Source organism: Molossus molossus, unplaced genomic scaffold, assembly GCF_014108415.1.
Source record: "Molossus molossus isolate mMolMol1 unplaced genomic scaffold, mMolMol1.p scaffold_m16_p_19, whole genome shotgun sequence".
NCBI classification, from domain to species: domain Eukaryota; kingdom Metazoa; phylum Chordata; class Mammalia; order Chiroptera; family Molossidae; genus Molossus; species Molossus molossus.
Genome location: NW_023425354.1, coordinates 13,152,798 through 13,178,639, shown reverse-complemented (window position 1 = coordinate 13,178,639; position 25,842 = coordinate 13,152,798). Strand labels below are relative to the sequence as shown.

The window sequence follows — 25,842 nt, the reverse complement described above, 5'->3', positions numbered from 1 at the left end:
TATATATATATGACAATAGGACCTAAAGTGTTTGAAATTATGGGTGAGATGAACTCCAGTATTAGATGGGAAGAGATCATTTGAGTTAGAAACTAATTTTATGAAAGTTGTTAGTGAATTTTCACAGTTCCAATACTCTTCTTCTCTATATCATGTTTAGCTTTGGATCTGAGATAATGAATACTCTAGTAGTAGATACCTTCATTCCCCATGGACAAAATGAAGGAGAGATTAATTGGAGACAGCTAATCCAAAGGTTTTTTGTTACTGCGTTTGACCAAGGGCCAGATAAACATTTTAACTTACATAGCTATCTGTTGCCTCTGCATGAGAACCAGGAACTGGAAATTTTTAAATCTGTATCAGCTGCGCACTAATATGTTTTATGACTTAGACCATTCTCTTAACCTTTCTAGACCTGCAGTGGCTCATCTGTGAAGTGAGGGCAATGCTTGTCTTTGTAAATTATAAATTATGGAATGTAAACAGAAGCATTATAGTCCCACCCAAATGCGCTGGAAGCTTCTACAGGGTAGTACCATCTCCAGCACCAGGCTCAAGCAGTCATGAGCCAAGAAAATGCCAACAAGAGAAGCAGCATTGGCTTTGCTCTCCTTGGCAGAGCTCCTTGGGGTGTCAGCCAGGCATTTTTCTCCCTCCTGGATACTTGCCTTTCGAACTTCAGGGGAGAATGGTATCTTCCTAATCATTTTTCTCACTGTATAGGCAGAGAAAGGGCATTTTCATATTTTGACAAAAAGGATAATTTGCTGGCCTTGGCTGGTCCTTAAATCCCTGACTTACCTGTATTCGGGGATTTGAGCTTGGGCTGGAGTTTTATTGTATGACTTATCTTGCAGATGCTGGATCCCCTGGACAGTGCCGAAAATTCTTTGTCGGGAAGCTGCCAATCCTTGGACAGGTCAGCAGACAGGTATGGGACTGTGGCTGGTTTGGGGGTTAGTACATAGGTGTTTTGGAACTGATAGGCTGAGGAAATACAGTTAGTTACTGTTATGTCTCTAATCTAGACACTGGTCTTATAGGCCTATAGTAAAAACATACTTATAGGAAAGAACCCTCTCCTTAATTTTCCAAACACCATGAGAATGTTGTTTATATAATTAGATGAATGGAATAGCAGCCCAGAATAGCAATTCACATGTATTAAATGCTTTATTGTTCCAAGTACTTTATATGTTTGACACTCCACATAAGACATGCTGCTCTAGTACTCTTGGCCTCATTACTGTGATCTGGACTGAATGGACCTTCAATGTTTGGGGAACAAAATTGAATTATCATCTGTGGGTTCACTTTTTAAAAGTGTTTCTGATGGAATAAGAAACTGGGATATAAAAAAAAGAAAACAAAATATCCAGACTGCCTAGCTTATCACACTGCCTGTTTGGTGTGTAATCTTGTTCTTGCACTTTGGGAGGGAACAAATGCTGTCCTTTACATGCCAAATGGTTCTGTGGAGCTGGTTTGCCCATCAGTGGGTTATGTTTAGAGATGGCTTTGGCACTGATCCAGCCAGTTTCTCACCTTGACCTTGTTATGTCCAAGAGAATGTTTGATCTCATCTGGCTGGGCTTAGGGCTATGGTCAGAAGCTATGGGGCAGGTTTGTAGATTTATTTTTTCTCTGTGACACTGATTAATTGTTCATGTGGGTACTGACCTTATGACCATGACCAAATTGGTACTATGTCTTTCCTAACAGATCTGAAGCCAAACCAGAGGGGAGGGCGAATTGGGGTGGGGGCAGTAGAACAGGATTGCAGAAGGTCTGGGTCTAGCAGTCGCAAGGGAAGGAATTGTTCAGGTGGGTGCTGGGAAAGAGCTGAATTTACTCACTTGATTCTTGGGTTTTTTTCTTTGTCCCTCCCTTCTTTGTTTTCTTCTTCCTGGGAGTGAAACCCAGTTACCTGGACTTATTTCCTTGAAGCCTGGCCCAACTTGAGCATAGGGTTTCCATCTTCCCTTCATGGGATCAAGAGCCAGATGGACCCCAGCTCCACCAAACATTAATTGAGTAGCTCCGGATAGGTCCCATAACCTCTCAGTTCCTCAGTTTCCCCACCTCTAAAATGGGATGGTGGTGCTCACTTTGGTAGCACATATAATAAAATTGGAACTATACAGAGAAGATTAGCATGGCCCCGTGCAAGGATGACATGCAACTTCGTGAAGCGTTTCCTATTTTAAATAAATAAATAAATAAATAAAACAAATTGGGATGGTGGTGATTAGTCTGAAAGGAAAAGGCTTGGTGGTATTGCTAGTTATTACTGCCCTAGGCAAGGGACTTTTTTGCAACTCCTGTTACTAAGGTGGAAGGAAAGGGTAAAAAGAGAAAAGTGCTGTGCAGCCAGCGTAGAGTTGGGTAGGATTGGAGGGGCTCATCATTCAGGGTCCTGTCAGATTTGGGTCTCAGACTAGTAAAGAGAAAGGAGACTGAGCCCAGAAAAGGATTCTTTCTCTTATACTCTGCTTCCTACCATATAATGGCATGTGAGGAAGTTAGAAAAAGGAGTCCATCTGGATATCCTGCCTTTGCCCTGGTGGGCTGCTTTGGAAGTATGCTAAAATCTGCTTTGTGGTTTGTTTGTTTTTCCAGTCCATCCTTCCGGAAATCGCGAATGTCCCGAGCCCAGAGCTTCCCAGACAACAGACAGGAGTACTCCGGTGAGTTCCCCAGAGCCTGGGTGAGCACTGCAGGGTATCTGGTTAGGGCAGCAGGCATTCTGCTTTTGAAAGCTGCGTTGGGAAGCCAAACTTGTATTTTATTTCTCCTTGGGCCTACTGCTCTGAGGTCTCAGGTGACCTAGGGGCTTAAATGGATCACTCAGTACTATCTGCCCAGAAGCTAATGATTCCTCTATCTTATTCAGATCGGGAAACTCAGCTCTATGACAAAGGGGTCAAAGGTGGAACCTACCCCCGGCGCTACCACGTTTCTGTGCACCACAAGGACTACAATGATGGTGAGTGCACTTCCACCCTGGCTGCCTCAAATAGGATGCAGTTACAGCTCTGCCATGGCAACGCCACTGCTTGGGGGTGGGCCAGGGCACTCTAGACCCTCTGTTTCCTGTATTCCTGAGGAACTGTGCCCAGAGTTGAGGCACTAGAGACAGGGAAAAACAAAAAGGGGGGAGGACAGTATTTGTAGGCTCAGGATACTTGCCACTGGGAATTCTGTCCTTTGTCTGAGTGCACAGCCTGCTCCAGGGTGTAGCTCTCCATCGCCCTCTTCTGCCCTGTGGCAGCAAACAGTGGAGCTTCTGCAGATATGGAGGATTAGGATGCCAAGGAAAACAGACTTCAGCTATGGATTGGCTTTGCAAGTGCTGAGAAGCCTGAGGGCCAGCCCTGTGCCTTCCCTTTGGCTAGAGATTTTTTAACTGTCTCTGGCTGCTTTCTAATTCCTGCTTTTGTTCTGATTCTCAAGGTGTTTGAGACATTAGCCATTCTGGCATGAGTTAGGTAGGAAAGCAGATATGATCGACCAAAACTGGTGTTATGACCTGGTTCAGCCATTCAGTTTCAAGGCCAGAAGTCTGACTTGCTCTACTCTGGCCCTTGCACCCCTTCAGGCAGAAGAACATTTCCCCGAATACGACGACATCAAGGTAACCTGTTCACCCTGGTGCCCTCCAGCCGATCCCTGAGCACAAATGGCGAGAACATGGGTCTGGCGGTGCAATATCTGGACCCCCGAGGGCGCCTGCGGAGTGCGGACAGCGAGAATGCTCTTTCTGTGCAGGAGAGGAATGTGCCGACCAAGTGTGAGGAGTGGGCCCTGGTTAGGAGGAAACTGCACAGGGGATGCTCAGACAAGATGTAGGTTGGGAGGCCAGTGAGTCTGCTGGGGCTGTCTGGCTTAGTTAGCAGTAGGCTGCTTTGGCCCATCCTCTCCACACTGGAACAGCCTGTGGATGGACAGGAGAACCCCTTGACCTTAGTCCTTATTCCAGTGTTGTGTGATAAGCCACTTCCCCTCTTTGGTCTTTAGTTTTTTTCTTTATTGATTTTAGAGAGAGAGGAAGGGAGAGGGAGAGAGATATAGAAACACCTATGAGAGAGGACATTGATTGGTCACCTCCTGCATTCCCCCCACTGGGTATTTGGCCCACAACCTGGGCATGTGCCCCAACCAGGAATCGAACTGGCGACCTCTTGGTGCATGGGTCGCTCAACCACTGAGCCACACCAGCTGGGTGGTCTTTAGTTTTTTTCATGTTTAAACTGAAGGGCTGTCTCCTTAATCCCTGCCATATTAAGATATTTAGGGGCTTTGGAAATATAGATGTTTGATCAATGCAGAAAAGCATTTAACCATGCCTTCACCAAGTCCTCTGCTTCTTGGGACTCAAGCCTGAAGGTCTGATTAGCCAGAGCACCGGGCCTGCTATAGGTGGGGGTGGAGATGATGCATTCAGATGTGATAGTGCTGGGTGATGGGGGAAGCTCCAGCCAAAGGTCCTATATAAAGCCTCTGGAGAATGAGGCAGTATATCAATAAATAATGTGCACAGACTAAAGCTCTTTTCTTCTCTTCTCCTACAGCTCCTAGTGCCCCCATCAACTGGCGCCGGGGGAAGCTCCTGGGCCAGGGTGCCTTTGGCAGGGTCTACTTGTGTTATGATGTGGACACAGGACGTGAACTTGCTTCCAAGCAGGTCCAGTTTGACCCAGATAGTCCTGAGACAAGCAAGGTACTACCTTCCCCATGGTCTGACTTCCAGTTCCACCCTCTCAACCAAATACCTGTCTCGTTGCACAGACTGATTGCTCAAGAAACTACAGGTTATTTCCTCCATTATTCTTCCTCCCAAGTTCCCTTGCTGTCCACCGTGGCCCAGGCCCTGGCCATGGGGTGATGGGACTGTGGTCCAAAGAGCACCAAGCATTCCGGGGAGGGATTGGGTATGAGGAAATAAGCTGATGCCAAAGTAGCAAGCAACCCAAACTGAGAGGTGATGACCATGCCACAAAGAGTAGCACCTGCCTTACCAAAGTTGTCTCTGTTAGCCCAGGAAGGAGCCTGTCTTTGTAGTTCAGCTTTGGGTGTGGCCTGAGTGGATAAATACAGCAGTTACCAGACACCCACAACTCCTTCTCCCACCCCACTGTCTGCCTGTTTCCTGTGTGAGAGTGCCACCACTCAAAGGGTTGCCCAACACTGAGGGCAACCAATGGCCAGACAGTTGAGAGAGTCCCCCTTTCTCCAGCTGAAGTTTCCCAGGCAGATAGACCCCTTTGAGGACACTGATTAGGGCAAGCTGAGCTGATCCCAGGCAGGCAGACCAGGGCCCTGAGAGCTGAGGTGACCACTGGGCCCTTTCCCTAGGAGGTGAGTGCTCTGGAGTGTGAGATCCAGTTGCTGAAGAACTTGCAGCATGAGCGCATCGTGCAGTACTATGGCTGTCTGCGGGACCGCGCTGAGAAGACTCTGACCATCTTCATGGAGTATATGCCGGGGGTACGTGCCCCTTTATGCGTGTGAGACACACATAAAAGAGGGCCTGACCTGGGGTTGGGGGCTGCCGAAGAGGGATCTCTTTGACATGGGTTTGATCCCCTGAGACTCCAGAGGCTCAAAGGAGAAGGTGAGGTATGGCAGGACTTGCAGTCAAAAAGGGCCTGGCTCTGGTCACAGTGATGGTGTGGGATGAGCAGTGTCCCAGGCCAGCCTCACCTAAGGCTTCCAGGACAGCTGCACTGTCCACTAAGTACCACCTTTACCTGGAGCACTGGGGCCTCCCTTCTCGATTTGAGTCATACGTTGCTTGAGGAAAGGGCTATCTCAGACTTTTCTCCAAGCTGCCCAACAGCACTTAGCAAAGTACCTAGTATTTTGCAGGTGGGGATTGGATGAATCACTTTGCTGCGATGCTGGGGGCTGGGAATAGCCTTGGCCCCTCCTGCCACCTTCCCGTAGTGACTCCCTGTGACATCTGTGGCTGTAGGGCTCAGTGAAGGACCAGTTGAAGGCCTATGGAGCTCTGACAGAGAGTGTGACCCGAAAATACACCCGGCAGATCCTGGAGGGCATGTCTTACCTGCACAGCAACATGATCGTTCACCGGGACATCAAGGGTGAGTAGGGTGTGGGGTCCCCAAGACCTGGTTGCTTAACCATTTCGAACTTTCTGAAAAGTGGGACTGTAATTGCTTTCTGGGGGATTGGTGTGAAGATCAATTGAGCAGTTTGGGAAAATACTGCAAAGTGAAGTTCTCAGCAATGTTGGCCACAGTGATGATCATTTTGTGCTGTAGTACTGAGGCTTCTTCACTCGCCTGTTTGCCTGTGCAGTCCACATCTAATTCATGGTAGCCCTGTCCTCCCCAGCAGCCCTGTGACCTGGAAGGGGGGGAGGGAGGGAAAGAGGGAGGAAAAAGCCCAAAGATTTTAGGGTTACAGGCTCTGTCCTTTCATGCCTTAGGAGCCAATATCCTCCGAGACTCTGCTGGGAATGTGAAGCTGGGGGATTTTGGGGCCAGCAAGCGCCTGCAGACCATCTGCATGTCAGGCCCGGGCATGCGCTCAGTCACCGGCACACCCTACTGGATGAGCCCTGAGGTGATCAGCGGCGAAGGCTACGGAAGGAAGGCAGATGTGTGGTGAGCACCGTGGACATGCTGGGACCCCATCTCCCTGTCTGGGGTGTAGTGGCTCCAACTTACGAATAAGCTTTGAGGCTCTGTGGTGTGGCCTGAGGGAGGGACGAAGGGAGTGCCCGCCTCTGGCCAGCTAGGCCAAGATACAGAGGTGGTGGTGTGTTTTAACTCCAAATAGCAAATGTTACTGCTGGGAACTTAGGCTGTGGAAAACATCCCTGATGTTTGCTAAAAAAGAAGTCGAATCCATTCTGAAGGCCTCGGTCAGCCTCTAAACACTATCAGGCGTCCACTTCCTCTCCTAGTGCTCAGACAGCTTGGGTTTGCTCCACTTAACTTCATGTCCATCCTGTGAAAGGGCACGGAGGGCTCTTCCCCTTGGAACGTTCTTGTGGTGGGCTGAAGGGTGGTCCCCTGAAGATGTCCATGGACTAACCCCTTTGACAGTAAATGTTACCCTATATGGCGGAAGGGCCTTTGCAGATGTGATTAATTTCAGAATTTTGAGATGGGGAGATCATCCGGGATTATCCAGGTGGGCTGGCATAATTAACAAGGTCTTTATAAGAGGGAGGCAGGAGCTCAGAGTGAGTAGTAGATGTGACTGTGGGAGCAAGAGGTTGGAGTGATGCAAGAAAGGGGCCATGAGTCCGGACAGTGTGGCTCAGTGGTTGATCATCACCCCATGTACCAAGAGGTTGCCGGTTCGATTCCTGGTCAGGGCACATGCCCAGGTTGTGGGCTCTATCCCTAGTGGGGGGCATGTAGGAGGTGACCAGTTGATGTTCTCTCTCATAGATGTTTCTGTCTCTCTCTCTACTAAAATCAATAAAGAAAAAAAAAATTCTTTTTAAAGAAAGAAAGGGGCTATGAGCCAAGGCATGCAGGCAGCCTCTAGAAGCTAGAAGAAGCAAGGAAATTCTCCCCTCAGAGCTTCCAGAAGGAACTGTCCCCAATGAGACTTTGACTTTAGACCAGTGAGACTGATTTTTAGACTTCTGACCTCCAGAACTATAATTTGTTTTGTTTTTTAATTGTTGAAAGTATTACCAATGTCCCCCCTTTTCCTTATTGACTCCCTCCTCCCTGCTCCCGCCCCCCTCCTGCTTTTCCCAACCAGTTAGTTGTCTGTGTCCATTGGTTGAATTCGTATTATTTTTGATGCCATTAGGCTCATGGTAATTTGTTACAGCAGCAATAGGAAACTAAGAACAGTTATCTTGGAGTTTTTTCTGTCTATACTAAGCGGTTCTCTTCCCCAATCTCAAGAAGTACGCAGGTGAGTGTAGGTTGATGAAGCCTGTGTGGACGAGGCTAACGGTGCTTTGAACCCTCTTCTGGCCTTGGAGACCCTTTATAGGTTGTTGACCTTCAGCTTGGCTCATCCTGCCTCAGTGTGTTCTAGGAAAAGCACCTCCTTTCACAACAGTGGGCAGGGCAGCTGGGAGCCTAGGCTGGCCAAGAGGTGACATGGGGTTCTCTCTCTCCAGGAGCTTGGGCTGCACTGTGGTAGAGATGCTGACAGAGAAACCACCTTGGGCAGAGTATGAAGCTATGGCCGCCATTTTCAAGATTGCCACGCAGCCCACCAATCCTCAGCTACCTTCCCACATCTCTGAGCACGGCCGGGACTTCCTGAGGCGCATTTTTGTGGAAGCCCGCCAGAGACCTTCGGCCGAGGAGCTGCTCACACACCACTTTGCACAGCTTGTGTACTGAGCTCTCACGGCCACACTGCTGCCAGCCTTCCCTGCTGCGTGGGCAAGGGGCTGCTGTGGGACTCAGCAGAGTTGCTGCTTCTCCCAGGCAAGGCTGTGGACCATGGAGCTACAGTCCAGCTAGCGTTTGTGCCCTTTCCGCCAGTGGGGTTCAGAACCAGAGTGGGGCAGCTGCAGCCTCAAGGACTGGAAGCCCCCACCCTGCCATACCCCAGAACTCCAGCCTCGTAAGCTCAGCATGGAGGTCGGGGCTAGGAACAGTGTGCGAGGCGCCGTGGGCTCCACCCTCTGGGCTATGTCCTGACACTGCAATCAGCACCAGAGCCCAGAGGGTCTGGGGCACAAGATGGACATGAGGGTCCGAATAGTGTTACTTTCATTCAGAGTGTTATTTTGTTTCTCCTCCCCCTGTCTGGAGATCACCAGGGCATCTCTGGGCTGAATGAGCCCACCCAAGCCTGAGGCCAAAGCCCAGCGTCCTGCAGCCAATGGAAGGCAGAGGCCTGGGCTTCACTCCCCCTGGAGCCCCCAGGTCAGCTTTGCCAGTCCCTGTCCTTACCAAAGATGAATGAAGCAAATGTTATGCTGCCTTATTCAGGGAAGGAGGACCCGTCCTGCCTGCCCTGTGACCCTGCCTTCCCGAGCAGGGGCCTGAGATTTGGAATTGCCCCACTGAGGGGGCAGTTTTGTCAATGCAATTGTCTCTGTTTTACAAGTTGGAGTCACTCTTATGCTGTATCCAGTTTCTGAACTGGAGACTATGTGCCCTCTGGGCTCCAAGCACCCCTGCTATGGGCTCGGGCCTTGGGCTGGATTGGAAAGAGCTGAAGGTAACGGCCTTTGTGCTCCTGGCCTGGTATCTGTTCCCCCACTGCAGCAGACAGAAAGATGGACAGCACTGAGAGCCTCTGATCCAGCTGGCCACTGCCCTGAGCAGGCCACTCAGGCTGACCAGGGGAGTTCTATCAGGCTGTCTGTGAGTATGACCCTGCTAGGCCAGAGCCCTCTCCAGCTAGTAGAACGGAGAGCCCCTGTGATGCCACCAATGGTGTCTAAACCGCCAGCTCTCTTCCTCCTTGGCCAGCCTTGCCCGTCCCCATGAGGTCTCAGCCTCTTCCCCTTCTTGCTCCTCCCTTGGGGGAGGAATGACATTAGGGGTCTGGGAGCCAGTATCTCCAAGCAGCTTAGAGTTGGCCTTATTTACCTCAGCCTGGGCGCTGGTCCTTTCTTCCGGCCCCTCCCCTCCAAAATGTGCCTATTGCTAGAGCGCCTCCCTCTCAACACCCAGTTTCCTTGGGAGTTGTCATTAAAGGGAAAAAAGAAAGCCAGTGCCCATGGATGGGCATTCTCCAGGGAGCTGAGGATTAGCGCCAGGCAGCTCATTGCCAGCCATGCCCACTTCCCTGCGGGCACCAGAACAAGCCAAAGCCTTCGTTGTATGTTGACGATGCACTTTTATGAATGTAGTTTCTATCGCTGTTTTTAGCCTTTTCACATCATGTAATGTGAGGCCTTGTACTTGTTAATTTATATCTCAGATCATATTTGATGGTTTCTTTATATATCACTTCTAGACTGTTACAGGTGATGGATGCCTCAAGACAGAGAAAGTGAAAGCAGGTTTTGCAGGAATGTGTTGCACGGTGCCAGTTGGGCCTGGGCCCATTTCCATCCCTTTTCCCCAGGGGTCTCTGTCAGGCACCCCCAGCCCGGCCCTAGGACAGCAAGTATGTCCTCCTGCCTCCACCTCGGCCCTTGCCCAGGGTGGGGACCGGCCCCTCATCTCGACCAAAGCTGCCTAGTGACAGCTCGGCCTCTCCACGACCCTGTTCTGATGGCTCCACCACTCTTCTTGGGCCCACACCCCTGTCCTGTCCTCATTTCCCAAGAGGAAACAGAGCATGCACAGTGCCGGAGCTGACAAGATGAGACGACTCTGTGTCCCAGGTTCAGGCTCTCACAGAGCCCCCACTTCCCCCCACCCCAGGGTCTTACCTTACAGGGAATGTGTTTTTAAAAATGAGTTTGCAAACAAGCCAACAAACCATGCACTCCAAAAATAAACAGGACCCTGATATTTTTGTGCCAAAAATGTGGACATGCTGGCTCAGCATCCTCAGGACCAAGCTATTGCTTAATTTTAATTTATTATTAAATAATCCAGATGGAAAGTTATGGGCTTAGAATGGCCTGGGCCCAAATTTTCTGTAGGGCAGTCTCCTAGCAGCTCCAGGGTTGCTGTGGGAAGGGTCATGTGCCATTTGTTCATCATTCCATGGAGTATGTCAGATGCCTTGGCCAACCCAACAGGCCAGGGCTGGGGACAGTTTGCCCTCTGCCACCCTCCTGCCTTTCCCACCCACCTCAGCTCTGTGTCTGTGTCTGAATTGTGGATCGTGCAGAAGAACCTGCAGCCATAGTTATTTGATTATATCTTGACCGAGGGCTTGCAGAGCAAAGCCAGGCCAGTGTCGTGCATTACTTAAAATAAAAAGGGATCATTTATACCAAAGGGGTCCTGTGGCAATGCTTTTGGTTGAAGGGTGGGAGGAGTAGGTGTTTGCCTGGGAGGGGGCAGGTATAGTACCTAGCAACAAACTTGGGTCCCTCAGTAGAGAACTTAAAATGACTTTTAAGCCCTGGCTGGTTTGGCTTAGCAGTTGCAGCGTTGGCCTGTGGACTAGAGAGTCCTGGGTTCAGTTCCCACTAAAGGACACGTACCAAAAAAAAAAAAAAAGACTTAAGAGGTGGCCTGGGATTGGATGATGTGGCTGGTACCACTGCTGGCTCAGAGATGACACCTCCTGTTCTCGCTCCCAGGAGCTCTGCTGAGGGCAGTTCTGTCAGGGCTGATTTACCAAGGTGGTACTGTCAGCCCGTGTCCCCAGTGGCTGGGTTCCCAGTATCTTTGTAGCATCTGGTAGTCTTCCCAGCCCAGAGGACTTGCCCTATTCCCATCCTTTTAAGGCAGGAATCAGGTGCCTCCAGGAGCCATCTCTGGCATCTGCTTGTCTATCTGCTGCTGTTGCTTAGCCCTGGGCAGGGAGAAACCATCCTTGTCCCCAATCTGAAGCTTCTGGTGCAGAAGTAGGACCTGCCCTGGGTGAGGCTCTCAGCAGCTCGCAGAGGACCCATTCTGTTTACTGAGTGTTAGCTGTGCTGCTCCAAGGGGCACTACCTCAACACAACAGTGGCCCATCTGCCACCAGAGCTTAGGCCTAGTTCCCTACCCAGTCCTGTGGGCATGAGGCCACTTGAGAACTTAAGGAGTTATTTGGGGGCAGTGGCAGCAACCCCAGCAGTGTGCCTCTTGCTCTTACCAACTCACACAGCTCACAAGCAATTTGGGGAAATCAGGACAGCTGGGTCTGGGGTAGGACAACCCAGACTTCCTGCCTTTATTCTGGGGGGAAAGGTCTTAGGTCTCCCAAGTTGCCTTGTGTTGTCATTCAGAGGGGGCAGACAAGCTGTTTGGACTATCTGGGACAGTGACCATGGCTGCCCCATTCAGCAGAGCTTGAAAAGGCAGGTGAAATCTGCTGATTCCCTCTATCCCTTACTCGTTTCCAGAACAAAAGGGGCCCAGACCAGGGCTCAGCAGAAGGGTTTTGCCTCGCACCCCAACATATTGAAGTGTAGTGAGGCCAGGCACCATCACGCACTGATGGCCTGACCCTCTTAACCAACACAAGGCTGAAGGACAAAGGAGTTTCAGTTATAAAACTAGAGAGGCTTGACAGCATGCAGACCTGGCTGGGAAGAGGACATCCCTTTTCTCAGGCTGGCTGGTATTTCTGTCACCCATCACTGCCCTCCCATCAAGGCCAGAAGTGCTCTGGGCTAACCCTGTCTCCCCTCTTCACTTCTGCACCGTGAGACTGTGCCCTTCTTGCCCCCTTCCCAAATCAGGCCACATAATACAGTCAGGATCTATTGAAACATGTTTAAAACAGGGTTGATCACAACAGTCAGGACTGGCAGAAAGAGAAGAGGAAGGGAGTGTGGCGGCTGCTAGATCCCTGCCAGTCTCTGTGGCACTCAGCCTGGCAGGTGCTTTTAGCTTCTGCTCCTTGATGTCGGTGGTGCAAGATGGTCCCAAGCCCCACTGGGGCGTGCCCTGCCTTGCCTTGCAGGGAGGGGCAGGGCTGCTCCACTTCCCCTCCCCTCCCCCACTGAGCCCTGGTGGGCATTCTGTGAGGCACTCTGGCTCTCCTTCCTCCAAAGTCTCCATGGCTCAGAACCAGGCTAAGGGCAGAGGTAGATGGGGAGACATAGGGGCCACACAGGGCCCCGGGTGGCAGTGAGGGAGCTTAGGACCCTGAGGGGGCATGCTGACTCCTTGCTGGAGAAAAGGCACCTAAATAAGGAAGCTGGGTTTGGGGGCCTCCCAGGGAGCCAGGGGGTTAGGTGGGGTAAGGTGAAAGAAGCAGGAAGCAGGGTGGTGAGCAACCCCCAATCCTGGTTCCCAAATCCCCACCGCGGGAGAACGAAGGAATCCTGGAGCAGAGCCCTGCCCCCATAACCCTCTGCCTGAGCAAGATGGCCTCATCCCCTTCCCACCCTGCCTCCCCATGCTAGCCCAGGTCCGAGCTCTTTTCCACACTTCCCACTGTCCTGTTGCAGGCCCTCTACAGAGGGAATGGATGGTCAGAGGGCCTCAGGCTGTCTTGGTGCCAGGGTCCACCTCCTTGTGGGCCCAGAGCTCCTTGTGCTGCTTCCGGCCGAAACCCTCATCGTAGTTGCCTTTGCTCTTAAACAGCTGCTGAAAGTGGGGTTTGCAGTAAAATTCCCCATGCAGCGCCGCATAACTGCCCAGGCTGCAGAAGCAGAATAATTGTGGTCAGGTCGGGTTGGGGCTGGAGGGCAGGGCAGGGGCAGGGCAAGGGCGCACCTCAGCTTGGTGTGGCAGTGCTTGCAGCAGAAGCAAGAGTTGTGGAAAATGAGCTTGTCTGCCACCAGCCGCTCCATGGGGTACACGGTCTTCTGGCAGGCGGCACAGGTCTCTTTCACCTGGGCCCGAAGGCTGAAGGACTGTTGGGGAGAGAGAATCAGCCAGGGGTCTGAACAGTGCCCATCGCTTCCTCTCCCCACACCCCACTCTAAGGGCCCTACCTTGGAGCGCTGAACAGTGCTGGGGCCACCGGCTCCTTTGGCTTCCTGAGGGAGAGGGCCAGTCAGGGCAGGGGCAGCTGAGATGCCCCAGACCTTTGCTGGGGTCACCAGCCCAGATCCCAGGGGCACTCAAGGGGGGAGGGGCAAAGGGTGTTAGGCAAACACACCGCTCCTCTCCCCTTCATTCCCAGGCTAGACATCTACCCGGGGTGTCCTCCCACCCGCCTGATCACCTACATGAGAGGGGGTGGCCTGGGCGGCTCCTGCAGCCTGGAACATGGCTGGTTGAAAGTGATGGAGGCCCGGGTAGAGACGCGGCACCCGCTGGGTTCTGCAAGGGGAAGTCGGTCGGTCGGGTCCCACAAGCCCTTCCCCAGCCTGCAGGGTGGGGGTGGAGGTGTTTACAGGCAGAGGGGTGGGGGGCTGTGGTTGGGACTTTCCCTAAGTCATTTCCTGTTGCTCTGGGTCTTGCCACTTCCGCCCCTCACCCACCTCCCCCTTCTGCTCCCCACGCTGCTCCCCACGGGGCAGGGGCTCCTCAGTGGAACCATGTGTCGGGGGTTACGCCACAGCCGCCGTGGGCGCCCCGCGGGCCCAGGCCCGGACCCCGTTTGGGGTGAGGGTTGGGGGAGGCTGGGGGAGGTCAGGGGAGGGCGGGCGGGGCAGAGCTGGGGTGAAAACCCGCTGCCCTGGCCTGACCCCAAACCGATGCTGAACAGCGCAGGGTCGAGGAGCCGAGGCCGCTGGCGCCCCTAGCTCGGCTGACCCAGCCCCTGGACAGCGCTCCCCGGCCGCGCTGCCCGCGCGCCCCATTCCTCGGCCCCCAGACCCGCGTGGACGGGACCCCACACCCGGAACCCCCGCAGGCCCACCCGAGGGGAACCTGTCCCCGTTCCCGCCCGGAGACGCGCCCCGGAGGCCGGCCGCTACCCTAGGGGCCCGGGCGAGAGCGACGGGCGGAAGCGCTCCGCGATGGGACCCCGGAACGGCGGCCCCGCAGCCCCCACCTAGGCGCCCCGATTTGCGAGCCGGTTGCAGACCCGTCCCTCCGGCCGCCCGCCCGCCCGTGTGTCTCACCGGGTCCCGGCCTGGGCCGCGGGGCAGGGTCGGTCAGTGGGGAGCGCCTCGAGTGCGAGGTGGGCGCGGGCGCGATCTGCCGCCGCTAGCCTGTGGTCCCCGAGCGGCCGCCACCGCCACCGCCACCGCCTTATCGCAGCACCGCCCCCGCCGGCCCCCGCCTCGCGCCCGCCCATTGGCTCCGCTGCGCCCGGAGCCGCCTCCGGAGCCCCGGCGCCGCCGCCGACCCCCTCCGCGCTTTGTCTTCCCCTCGCCCGCCGTCCCCGCCTTTGTCTGCCTCCCGCCCCGACCCCGCGCTCCCGGCGCTCCGCACCTCCCGTTGGGCCCCGCGCCCGCCGGCCTCGCGAAGCCCGGCTCCCCGTCGGCCCGCTCGGGACGGAGGCAGAGGCTGCAGCCCTCGGGCCCCGCGCCGCACGCCCGGGACGTGGACGAGTGCAGGCTGAGCCGCCTGGGGTCACGGAACCAGCGGTGCTGCCTCGGTTTCCCCTAGTTGGCCCCCGAGGGCGCAGGCCCCGCTGCCTCCGTTTCCGCCCGGCGCTACGTGGACCCTGCAGCCTGACATACCCCGTGGGGGCGGTCCCGGAGGTCCGGTCGGGGTCCTGTGGCTCCCACGCCCCCACGGGCCACGGAGTCCTCCCGCCGCCAGGGGCAGCCCCGCGTGTCTGCATGGCCACTGAGGAGATGACAGCGGTGGCCGGGGCCCGCGGTCCCTCCACGCCCGGCCACCGGGCTGCCCCCGAGACCACTGTGTTCAGTCCCCTTCGGTCACCCGCTCTATGCGGGGTCGACCTGCACGAGGGCCCTTGGCGCCATCTGCTGCGATCCCCAAGACAAGGGGCCCAGGAAGCTTGCTGCCCGTAGTGTCCCAGAGCACCCGTCCTCTGAAAGCATTTCTGTGGCCGGATTTTGTTGGATTAGTCACCCCTGGTCCTTGCGGGCACCCCATTCAAGGAAAGGGATTTACACTCTTAAGCAAACCTAGGTGCATCCAAACCTCATTTAATGCGAGGGAGCAAGGCCTGAAGATTTGAAGTGACTTGTTCCAAGTATCACAGCTGGTGAAGCAGGACTGGGTGAGAAGCCAGGCCTCCTGACCCCGGCTCCTTACTCCCTGCTCCCCTGGCTAAACCGGCTGCCCGCTGCAGTAGCCCGCGGCCTAGTCTGATGCAGGCACACAGGAGGAAGGTGACCATTCCTCACTGGGGGTAGAGCCTCAGCTGTGCAGGAAGCAGCCTCCAGGATGGACCGCTGCTGGGAGGGTGGGGGTCTGCAAAGCTCTGCCTGACACCAGGCTAGAAGCTGCTTCAGGAAGCACAGCCCTAAACATAGCTTGTTCCCACGCTGTGCAGGAATAGAACTAGTGGCTCCTGAGCGGGCCCACACACTTTCAGGGAGCAGAACCGCGCAGCGCCTCCGCACCTGGCAGAGACGGGGGGAAGGGTGGGAGGGAGGCAGCAGCTTCCTCGGCCCCCAGCTTTTCCCTTGGCTCACTCATCACACCCGCGCTGAGCTTCTTTTCTCCTCAGCCTCCCTTCCTCTCTAGGGGGCTGTAGTGACTTAAATCCCCCTCGGGGACACAAGGCTGGGCTTGCAGTTGGGTATGGCCTGGCCAGCCTGATGCTGAGGCCCCCTCCCCTGCCCAGGACCAGTCTGCAGGCTGAACTGCAGGTAGCTGACGGAGTCAGCAGTTTGGCTTGAAAATGAGCTGACAAGCAAGGCGAAGGCAGTTTACAAGCAAAGAAAACTGGCTGATAATGTTAATAAGAAAAGGGAACTTGATGTTTAAAGAAAGAAAAAAAAAAGTTGTGAGAAGAGGAGAGGGCTGGAAATAAATGTGACCTGGCTTTCTCACTCCATTTCAGGTCTCGCACCCCACCTGATGGTTGATGTCATTCCTTCAACCCATAACTGCCCAAGGAAGAGGGTTTTTTATTTTTAAACTGTTGTTACAATTTCTGAGGAAAGGGAAAGTGAGAGCATTTGATGGTTCAAAGCAGCTTCAGGGAAGAGGGAGGGGTGCTTCCTTAAACTGACATTTGAAGTGCCTCACCCAGAGCAAGGCACCTCACCCCTGAGGGACTGGTGGAGGGAAGGTGCTGAGCTGGGCACATGCAAAGTGGGGAGCACCATGGAGAAGATCCAGGTTAGAATCACCCACTGGCCTGGCCTCTGGCTGCCAGGCAGGATGACAGGGCAGGGGGCCGGTCTGGTTCTTAGGTTACCTGTTCTTGAGGTATCAGTTCCATTGGTAAGGAGACACTGCAAGTCATGTTACAAAATAAACCCCTCCACCTCCTTTCCTGCTGAAGGTGAGCGTCTTCTGCCTGGACTCCTTGTGGCCCAGAAGTGGCCCTGCGGAGGGGCTGGTCTCCAGCACCTGGACCTTTCCAGCCCCAAAGTGTTCAAATGGCCACAGGCTAAAAATAAGTCTCCAATTTTTAGATAGTTGACAGACAAATCTTTTATGAGTTCTAAAAGACTTGGTGTGTTGTGAGGCTGTCACTGTTGTGCTTCCGCGAGCACTTGGGGACCACTTGGGAGGCAGAACCCGGGGTGGAATGAGACTGGTCTGAGCCTGTATGGTCAGCACACAACAATTCACTCTCCGGCAGGTTCTCTGAAATTTTTAATTTGTTCTGACAATAAAACTAACTCGGCGTAAGGACTTACGCCCTCTGGCCAGGCAAGACGTTATGGCCCATAGAGAAAGCACCAGGGCAGAGCAGGAGGCGGTGAGATGGCCTCGGTGGGAAAGGAACACACTTCACAGATGAACTACGGACAAGTTCTAGGTGTCAGGGCCCAAGCGATAACAAGGATCAGACGAAGTGCTCCAACCTTAACCCGGTGCTTAAAAATACACCCCCCCCCCCAAAGGGTGGGAACCCTTCCCTCCAATGATTAGGGAGAGGTCAGAGGGGAGAGGGGTTGCTTATTGCTTGCCTCTCCATGGACCTACAGGATCTAAGAACACTGGAAAAGAATAGCATTTTGCTGGTAAGTGAGCATGAGTGGGAAGAGGAAGTCACACAGTTCCCTGTGTCAATGAGTCAAACCCTGGGCTTGAACTTCAGCCTCCAGGGACAGGACAGTATCTCTTCCCTCTGAGGAGGCTGTTGCGCAACCAGGGCTGGGAATGTCAGCGTTCTGGCCTGTCTGGATCCCTAGTTGTTGGGATTCCCTTGTGTCTCAGAAGCTTGGAGCAGTAAAGAAAAGTTTCTCTCCAGGAATTTCCCCGTCAGCAAGCAGACGACTCTCCTGGAGAAATGTCCTTTCTACCCAATCTGCACCCCGAAGGGTGGGAATGTGGCCAGCCCTCAGGAAGGGGCCCGGAGGCTCCCACGTCCTCGTGTGTTGGAAAATGTGCACCTTCCTCTGAGGCTCAGAACTCCCAGTCGTCCACCTCCAACTCTTCCAGGTTTGTTACTAGGCCGAAGATCCCACTGTGATCCTGAGGCTCGCTGCCCTCAAAATTGGTGATGGGGGTGACAGGACGAAGTAACTCAGGCAAAGCCTCTGAGGCGCGTCGCTTGATCTGGGGGAAGAGAGAGTCGGGGTGGATCCTGTCGCTCTGGGTCCCAGGACACCATGAGGCAAGGAGCCAAGGCCCAGTGACAGATAAGCCTTTGGAGTCCAGAGTTGCCACGAGAGGAAGGGCAGCACCTTTAAGGGGCTTCAGAAATGGTCACTTCTTTGATTCGAAGGGAGGAGAAGAGGATACCTAAAGACCCCAAAGCTAAGGGGATTGGGGGAGTTAGAACCACAGACAAGAAAACAGGGAGCCTCAGCAAAGTTACTATACCTGCTTGAAAAAAGAATGGTTCAGGAGGGTGCTGGCATTTGGTCTGCAGAGAAAGGGGATGAGAGACAGCATCACCCCTGTGTCCCCAATTCCCAAAACCCTGTGGCTTATACCTCACCCTCAAGCGCCCCTTTGCTTCATCCTCAGCTCAGCAAGAAAAGCAGCCAGAGCTACTCAGCTGCCTTCTTAGCAAACCCTCAGGCCAACCCCTCTTGCCGTGGGGGCTCTGGACACCTGGGGAACCCAGACCCTTACAGGTGCACCCTGTCAAACCCTGCCTGAAGCCCCTGAAGCCCCAGACCGCCCCACCCCGCCCCGGGAGCCCAGCGCAAATACCTCCCGTCCGGGCTGCGCTGGAGGCACTGCTCCACAAAGTGGTGGAAGTGGGGGGAAAAGGTGCGGTGATAGGGGTGGGATACGGAGTCCCCATTGGAGGTCCTGGGGGAGCTGGTGGCCAGGCTCTCACTCAGGCCAGAGTTGGCCGCTGAGCGTGAGGTGCTCATGGTCAGCTCCTCAGCGGGGATGGTGCTGGTGTCCAGCAGGCAGGGCACTGTGCCATTCAGTTTCTCCAGCAGCATCTGGGGAGGACAGAGCCAGAGCTGGGCTGGAGGACCCAGAGTCTCTTCACAGATACACTTTTCTCACTACACAAATGTGATGTAGGGGAAGTAGACTAAGTAACAAAGGAATGCTGGCCGCCGGCTTGGCAGCCAGGCCCTAGCTGGGCCCAGCTGTTGAGGGGCTGCAAGGAAGTGGCCTTCACCATGGCTGGGAGGGGCTGTCTCCTCCCCTTTAGAAGGCATCAGATCCTTTTCACTGTAGAGCCCTCACCCTAGGGCGAAGGCAGCAGCTGGGTGACTTTCTTTGAAGCCCAGGCCAATTTGCCAAGTCCAGGTGGGTCTGATGGGTCCTTTAGCAGCACCTGGGCTGGCACTGCGGCAGCCGCACAGGAGCAGCAGCCCGGACAGGCCAAGCTGGGACAGCTGTTTGAAAGCCCTCAGACTCCATACTCGAGAAACCAGCCCCAACTTGGGGATTGCTGTCCAAGTCCCTGCAGATTGCTCTGTCCAAGCCAGAAACCTGGAAATCTCTCTAGAGTAGTATGGTGGCCACTAGCCCCAAGTGACTATTTATATTTATTTTTAAAAATATATGTTTTTATTGATTTTTTTAGAGAGAGGAAGGGAGAGAGAGAGAGAGAGAAACATTGATGTGAGAGAGAAACATCAATTAGCTGCCTCCTACACACTCCCCAATGGAGATCAAGACCGCAACCCAGGCATGTGCCCTGACCGGCAGTTGAACTGGGACCTCTCAGTCCATGGGACAATGCTCAATCCACTGAGCCACACCAGACAGGCAGTATATATTTAAATGAATTTAAATTAGGTTTAAAACTCAGTTCCTCAATCTGATGGGCCACATTTTAACTAATAGCCACAGATGGCTAGTGGCGACCATTCTGGACAGTGCAGATACAGAGCATTTGCATCATCCCAGAAATCCTATTGGACTGTGTTGATTCTGGATCTGTGCCTCTCATTCACCGTAAATAGCCTTTTAACTCTCCTGAGCATCTGTCAGGGTCTCACTTAGGTTTTCTAGATTCCTAACCTAGATTTCCACACCCTCCTGGACTACCAGATCTAACCCACCTCCTAGTGAGTGTCTTCAAATACAGATCTGATGCCATCACTCCTGTGCTTAAAAGCCTTCAGTGATTTTCCGCACACTTGCAACAGGAACCAGATGTCCTGGGTGACATGCAAAGCCCTTCATGATCTGCCCTAGCTTCCTCCTCCAGCCACATCACCTAGCACACGCCGACATGCACCTGTACTTCAGCCATTCACCACTACTTGCTGTTGTCCAGGTCCTGTTCTTTCTTGACTCTGGGTCTTTGCACGTGCTATTCCCTCAGCCTAAAAGAGTTTCCTTCTAGTTTCCATTCTTCAGTTAAAGCCTATTTACTCAAGTGTCACCTCCTCCCAGAAACCTCCCTGGGCCCCCTGCTCTACAGAGTTCCTCTTCTAGCTGCCCTCCTCCCCACAGGGCAAGCAGGCTGTGGGTTCAAGGGAGAGGCTCACTCAGAACGTACAACGCCCCCACTCCCTTCCAGTTCTAGATCATGTTCCAGGTACCTGGGACCCAGGCAGTCTTTGCCCCAGTGATCCAAGACCACTTCTGGGACTTGACAAGGCCTGGCTAGATGGGCCTCCTCCCTGGGGCTCTCCCAAGGGCAGACTACACCGCTGTGTATGCCCAGGATGGCCAAAGGCAGTCACTGTAAGGGGTGTGAACAGAAGTCTGAGAATTCTAAATTAGAAACTGGCCTTCCATGTGTTTTTATCAAGGTAGGAGGACAACATATTTTATAAATTTATAAAAATGTGTAATCCTGCCCTGGCTGGGTGGCTCCATTGGCTGGAGCATTGTCCTGAACACCAAAAGGTTTGGGTTTGATCCCTCACTGGGGTACATACGGGAGCCAACTGATCGATGTTTCTCTTTCACATTGATGTTCTCTCTCTCCCTTTCTTCCTCTTTCTGTAAAATCAATAAACATATCCTCGGTGAGGATATTTTTAAAAGCGTCAACTTGATTTACACTGTAAACAGACACCTGGTCCGTGGGCTCCACCTCACCAGCCCCGGGCCCGCAATGTTGAGCAGTGGGCCTGCCCTGAGCTTTCCTCCCTGGGTCTCCATTCGCACAGCAGTTGTCACCCAGAAGCACGGAGTTACACACCCGTCTCCCTGGGTGGGGCTCTTGAAGGAGAAGGACTGTCTTTCATCCGAGTACCCCTGGCCAGTGTCCTGCATTTGTGGGAGGTGGACAGGCAGGCGGGCGAGAAGGAAGGCTGCAGGCTCACCTGGGTGGCAGGCATGTCCTTAAAGGGCACGTGGCCATTGGCCAGCTCACAGGCTGTGATTCCCACACTGTAGATGTCAGACTTGGCATCATAACCCTGCAGGTTCTAAATCAGGAGAAAAAAGCCACAGATCACTCCGTTTGTAGCCTTGGCCCTCGTTCTTAGGAAAAGAGCGGGTGGAACACACACTGCGGAGGGAGAGAAAGCCCGTCCCCAAACCGGGACCAGCTGCCACGTCCTTGCCTGCGCCACTGAAGCGCAGCTGCATCTGAGAAGGGACGACTGCGACGCTCCAGAGCAAGCAGGAGCACGTGTGGGGCCCCGGGTTCTCACGTAGTATAGGGATGGAGAGAGCAGCAAATGCTCATTTCCCACAAGGTGCAGGGATCTCTGAAGGGAGTAGAAATAGCATCAGGCACAGTTCGCGACCCCACACGAGGAACTACTCCATCTGCCAGGGGCACATCATGCCCATGTGAGAGGCCTCCCAGGCCTATCTGCCAACAGGAGAGCCTCCCTCCGAGCCCTTACTGCGCTTGGGGCAGAGAACACCCATCCCAGGAAATTCCTGACGGCTTCCTGGGAAATCACAGGTGGTGGGGCTGGGGCTCCTCAGGACCCAGTACAGACCTGCTGGAGGACCTCTGGGCTGAGCCACGGCAGAACCTTGACACTGTACTTGGGAAAATCGTGGACCACACGCTGCCGCTGCCCATGGCTGATCATGCTGAGGTTGCTGCGTAAACCAGACAGGTAGACCTTCCCATCCACGGAGATCAGAATGTGACTGGCTTTGACACTCCTGGGGGGCAGGGGCAGGTGGCGGGAAGAGGGTGTCACAGGGCAGCAGGAGCTCCTCACACCACGAAACTTTGGTCTTTACACACTAGATCCAGTCAGTCTCTCCCTGTCAGCATGTGTGTGTGTGTATGATATGTGTATATACATATTATATACACAGTACATGTTTTTGTGAAAGGTTTCAAACATACACAAAAGAGTGCATGACCCCTTACACATCCCCAGATTTCTGTTCAGTTCCCTTGTGCTCACAGACCACTGTGTCCCCACCACCTAACTGACCTACACCTTGTGTGCTCGTCAAGGGTGTCATTGTCTCGTGCGTGCGTGTTCAGTTTGCCTACGGCTACTGTGCTATGCACCCCACTCTTCCTTTTGCTCAGCGCCCTGTTTGTGAGACCCATTCATGCTGCCATCTGCAGATCTCATCTTTGCTTCTAAATGCCACCTGTGCTCGGGGAAATCTGACCTTTTACTCATCCGTTTTCCCAGCAAGGAACACTCCCACGGCTCCCACCATGACTGGACAGTGACACGCACCCATGTCCCTGAGGGGCTGTGTGAGGGTTTTTGGGGTGTGCACACCAGAGGCAGCACTGAGGTCCCTGATAGTCCCGGTTCCGAGGGACCCTGACTGGCAGTCGGGCTGTCTTCTACTAGCTGGACAGGAGGCCCCACCTCCTCATCGCACTGGGCTTCACCCAGCCTCCAAATATGCCAGTCTCTGGGGTATAAGCAGGTATCACCTGTTTCAATTTGCTTTTCTGATTATTGCTCATATGGCTGTCAGTCTGTTGGGTCTCCTCGTTTATAATCTCATCCTTCACTCATGTTTCTGTTGGCTCTGCTATCCTTTTCTTGGTGATTCAGAAGACTGCCGTGTTACTAATCTCCCATGTGTTTTAGACAAAGTAACATTTTCCGTGGTATCATCGTTTCTTAACTTCGTTCAAGGTGTCCTTCGTTGGAGACAAATCTTTAATCTTGATATAATCAAATGTATTGATTTTTTGTGTTATGTTTTGTGCTTCTAAAATATTTAAAAGTTCTATACCTCAGGTCCCAAAAATATTTCCTCATATTTCCTTCTAAGTCTGTAGTTTTACATCTGACATTAGGCCTTTAGTCCATTGGAAGAGCTCCTTTGTATGTGGAGTTAGGTGGGGGTCCAGCTCTATTATCTTCCCCACCCTGAGCCGCTTTCCTGACACCATCTACTAAGCATCGTCTTCTCCCCAGCCTCTCAGCACAGGGCAGACTCTGGGGTGCACACACCAGTTTGGGTGCCCCAGAAGGAAGGGGGACAGACGGGTGCAGCGGTCCACTTCAGATGTTCCTCTCACACAATACTCAGGACAAGCTGCTCAGTAAAGACAAAGTCTGCAGCTCCATCACTGACTGGCTAAATGCTCTGTCCACGAGCTCAGAGGCTGGGCAGAATCCCAAGTCTGGTTTCACTAACTCCAGTCAACCCTCCCGTGTTGACTTGAGGGCTCACGGGCACAGATCCCCCTCCTGTAAAGGGTGAATATGCCTGAGAATGCACCTGTGTACATATCCCATGTGGTGGATGTAGTCAAGGGCCTTGAGCACCCCCTGCAGGACATAAGCAATCGCCAGTTCATGCATGCCATCCATGAAGTGTGTACAGATGAGATCCTTTGCAGAACCTGAAGAACAGAATCGTGGGGAGATGGGGAAGGGGTAACAGAGAAGGAAAACAGCACATAAGCCAGCTGACAACAGAGTTCTTAGAACCCCTCTCCACCAGGAGCCCTTCCCACTCACCATATGCCATGAATGGCGTGACAACCCACAGCTCATTGTCTGCAATAAAGGTGGCTCGATATGGCAGGATGTTAGGATGGCTGAAGAGTTTAGAGACATGAAGTTCCCCCTGAAACCAATGGTAAGCTGAAGTCAGAATTAAGGGGCTCTGAGGAATGACGCTCAACAAGAAGAGGGCAGCATGAATATGGGGTCCTGGTATTCTCTGAGTGCTGGTCTCAGTCCTGGGGGCAGCCTAAGCAGGGTGCCCTCCAGGACGAGAAGCTGGCTCTGCTGTCTCCACACGGAAGGCTGCGCTGCTCTGCCAGCTCCGGCCCACGTCTGGCCCTGCCGGCCAGTCCCTCGAGCCGCCAGACGTCCCGCCAGCAGGGCAACCGCTAGCAGTTCCCCGCACGGAGGGACGGAAACAGACTGTACATCGAAGACTCAGGAAGGTCTAAGCTCAGCTCAACTTCAAGGGCTAAGGCACAGAACTCTTCCTGAAGATAAAAACATGAGAAATGTTTTCCTAATATGAAGGAAAATGCTGTCATTAATAGAAACAAGGGAAGATAGCATCACAGAACAAACGACAACTACTAAACATTGGATACTGTCTCTCCAGCAACCTCAGATCGAGAGATCCCCGCCTTAGGAGCAGCTATAGAGTGTCAGACCTATGAAATTTTAAAATAATTTTGGACAAAAGATGTCAAAACAAATTGGACAAGAAAACCGTAGAAACCCTAGGGTCCTGGCCTCTGGGATGTGAGCTAAAGCCAAACAGGCAGCACCTTCTACCTGTCCACTGCTCCACAGAAGAATCTGAAAGTCCAACATGCTCTAGAACAAAGTCAGATATATTTTTTCCCGAAGAACTCAGTTGGGACAGACTTTCTGCCCCATCTTCTGATCTGCAAAACTACTCTGAGCCTGTGAACTGGTATTAGAGCACCGTCAGATAAGCATGATTTCAGAAGAACATGGTAAGAAGGGGAGGGGGTGCAACTAACTATTGAAAATACGCTGACCCAGGCCCTCGACATAAGGAGTTCCCAGTGCAAGCCTTCATCAGGCAAGGAGAACCCAGTCCCCGGCCGGTTACTAGACCTGCCGTCTTTCCCAGTTTAACGAGTCAGTAGCTACTTGCTTCTCCAGTAGAAAGGAACCTCAGGGAAACAGGATGCTAAGAGCTGGCAGATGTCCACCTGTGGCTGGGCAGGTTGCCCCACATCTGGAACAGGACTGCCTGGTTTAAATCCTGCCTCTGCCACTTACTGGTGTGTGTGACTGTGGGCAAGTTACTGTGCCTCTCTGAATAATAAATAAATGAGGCACAGAGGAGTCTTTGGAGCAGAGAGGAACATAAACTGGGCTGAGCAGCACTGCAGAACCCTTGGTGCCCAAAGCCCAAGGTTCCTCACTGGGAGCTTCCATAACTTGTTGGCTTGGTCTACCTTCATTTCCCGCCAGCTACTTTCAGAAGACGGAGGTAAGCGACGCCCTGTGATTACTGCTGGAGCGAAGAGCCCACCCTCCAAGGGTCACAGTCGCATGTTATTACCTGCAGGAACGTCACCATCTCGTTGGAACAAGCTTCTAGGTTAATCCTTCGCACTGTCACATACTCGCCCGTTGGCTTGTACTTCGCTAGATTCACTGTCATCAGGTCCTCAAATCCTTTGCCTGAAAGAAACGAGGGATGCCGCAAACAAGGTCAACAGCAACCAAATTTTCTTCTTCCTTCAAGAGACTTGGTTTTAAAAGAAAGTTCAAGTTAAAACTCAGAAACTGGGAGATAATAAAAGTTGTTTTAAGACATTTAAGCTTTAGGGTAATTTGCAACATTAGGCAACTAATACAAAATATAATTTGGAAAAGGCCAAAAAAAAATTTTTTTTCACTACTGTTACTTTCATGGCTGACAGTTCTTGATTTTTCTCCTGTCGGTTCCTTCTCGGCCAACCATTCTGACCGACTCTGGCCCAGGGCACCAGACGTGTGCAGCCAAAAAGAAGAAATTTCAAGAACTCTTTCCCTGGTAACATGATCTCTTCTCCATA

At 53.1% G+C, this 25,842-nt stretch overlaps 3 protein-coding genes and 1 non-coding gene across 12 annotated transcripts in view; 2 read left to right on the top strand and 2 right to left on the bottom strand.

Annotated features, from left to right (window-relative positions):
* Nucleotides 1-10,849, top strand: part of MAP3K3 (mitogen-activated protein kinase kinase kinase 3) — a 68,652-nt gene extending 57,803 nt beyond the window's left edge. For 2 of the 4 annotated variants that reach the window (XM_036269733.1, XM_036269731.1), the window contains 9 exons: nucleotides 861-922; nucleotides 2,623-2,690; nucleotides 2,897-2,989; nucleotides 3,602-3,793; nucleotides 4,575-4,723; nucleotides 5,359-5,490; nucleotides 5,978-6,107; nucleotides 6,455-6,632; nucleotides 8,120-10,849. In XM_036269733.1, the coding sequence (XP_036125626.1) occupies nucleotides 861-922; nucleotides 2,623-2,690; nucleotides 2,897-2,989; nucleotides 3,602-3,793; nucleotides 4,575-4,723; nucleotides 5,359-5,490; nucleotides 5,978-6,107; nucleotides 6,455-6,632; nucleotides 8,120-8,348 (1,233 nt within the window). In that variant the 3' untranslated portion in view covers nucleotides 8,349-10,849. Of the gene's footprint in view, nucleotides 1-860; nucleotides 935-2,622; nucleotides 2,691-2,896; nucleotides 2,990-3,601; nucleotides 3,794-4,574; nucleotides 4,724-5,358; nucleotides 5,491-5,977; nucleotides 6,108-6,454; nucleotides 6,633-8,119 lie in introns of all 4 variants that reach the window. The other 2 variants (XM_036269732.1, XM_036269730.1) reach the window with 2 other exon arrangements.
* LOC118635086 lies at nucleotides 2,104-2,209 on the top strand. The gene has a single exon (XR_004960433.1). It is a non-coding gene; the product is annotated as a U6 spliceosomal RNA (small nuclear RNA).
* Nucleotides 10,850-12,042: 1,193 nt separating the features above from the next.
* On the bottom strand, nucleotides 12,043-14,604 carry LIMD2 (LIM domain containing 2). The gene is made up of 5 exons (XM_036269736.1): nucleotides 14,537-14,604; nucleotides 13,697-13,790; nucleotides 13,460-13,504; nucleotides 13,239-13,378; nucleotides 12,043-13,164 (listed from the first exon to the last, which is right to left on the bottom strand). The coding sequence occupies exons 2-5, from the start codon at nucleotides 13,736-13,738 to the stop codon at nucleotides 13,005-13,007; spliced, it is 387 nt and encodes a 128-aa protein (XP_036125629.1). The 5' UTR covers nucleotides 13,739-13,790; nucleotides 14,537-14,604; the 3' UTR covers nucleotides 12,043-13,004.
* A 2,371-nt stretch (nucleotides 14,605-16,975) lies between these two features.
* The window catches only part of STRADA (STE20 related adaptor alpha), a 31,353-nt gene continuing 22,486 nt past the window's right edge, over nucleotides 16,976-25,842 (bottom strand). For all 6 annotated transcript variants that reach the window (XM_036269728.1, XM_036269727.1, XM_036269726.1 and 3 more), the window contains 8 exons: nucleotides 25,344-25,465; nucleotides 23,801-23,909; nucleotides 23,559-23,682; nucleotides 21,842-22,013; nucleotides 21,212-21,316; nucleotides 18,675-18,916; nucleotides 18,339-18,381; nucleotides 16,976-18,071 (listed from right to left, as the gene is read on the bottom strand). In XM_036269728.1, coding sequence (XP_036125621.1) covers nucleotides 17,919-18,071; nucleotides 18,339-18,381; nucleotides 18,675-18,916; nucleotides 21,212-21,316; nucleotides 21,842-22,013; nucleotides 23,559-23,682; nucleotides 23,801-23,909; nucleotides 25,344-25,465 — 1,070 coding nt within the window. In that variant the 3' untranslated portion in view covers nucleotides 16,976-17,918. The remainder of the gene's footprint in view (nucleotides 18,072-18,338; nucleotides 18,382-18,674; nucleotides 18,917-21,211; nucleotides 21,317-21,841; nucleotides 22,014-23,558; nucleotides 23,683-23,800; nucleotides 23,910-25,343; nucleotides 25,466-25,842) is intronic.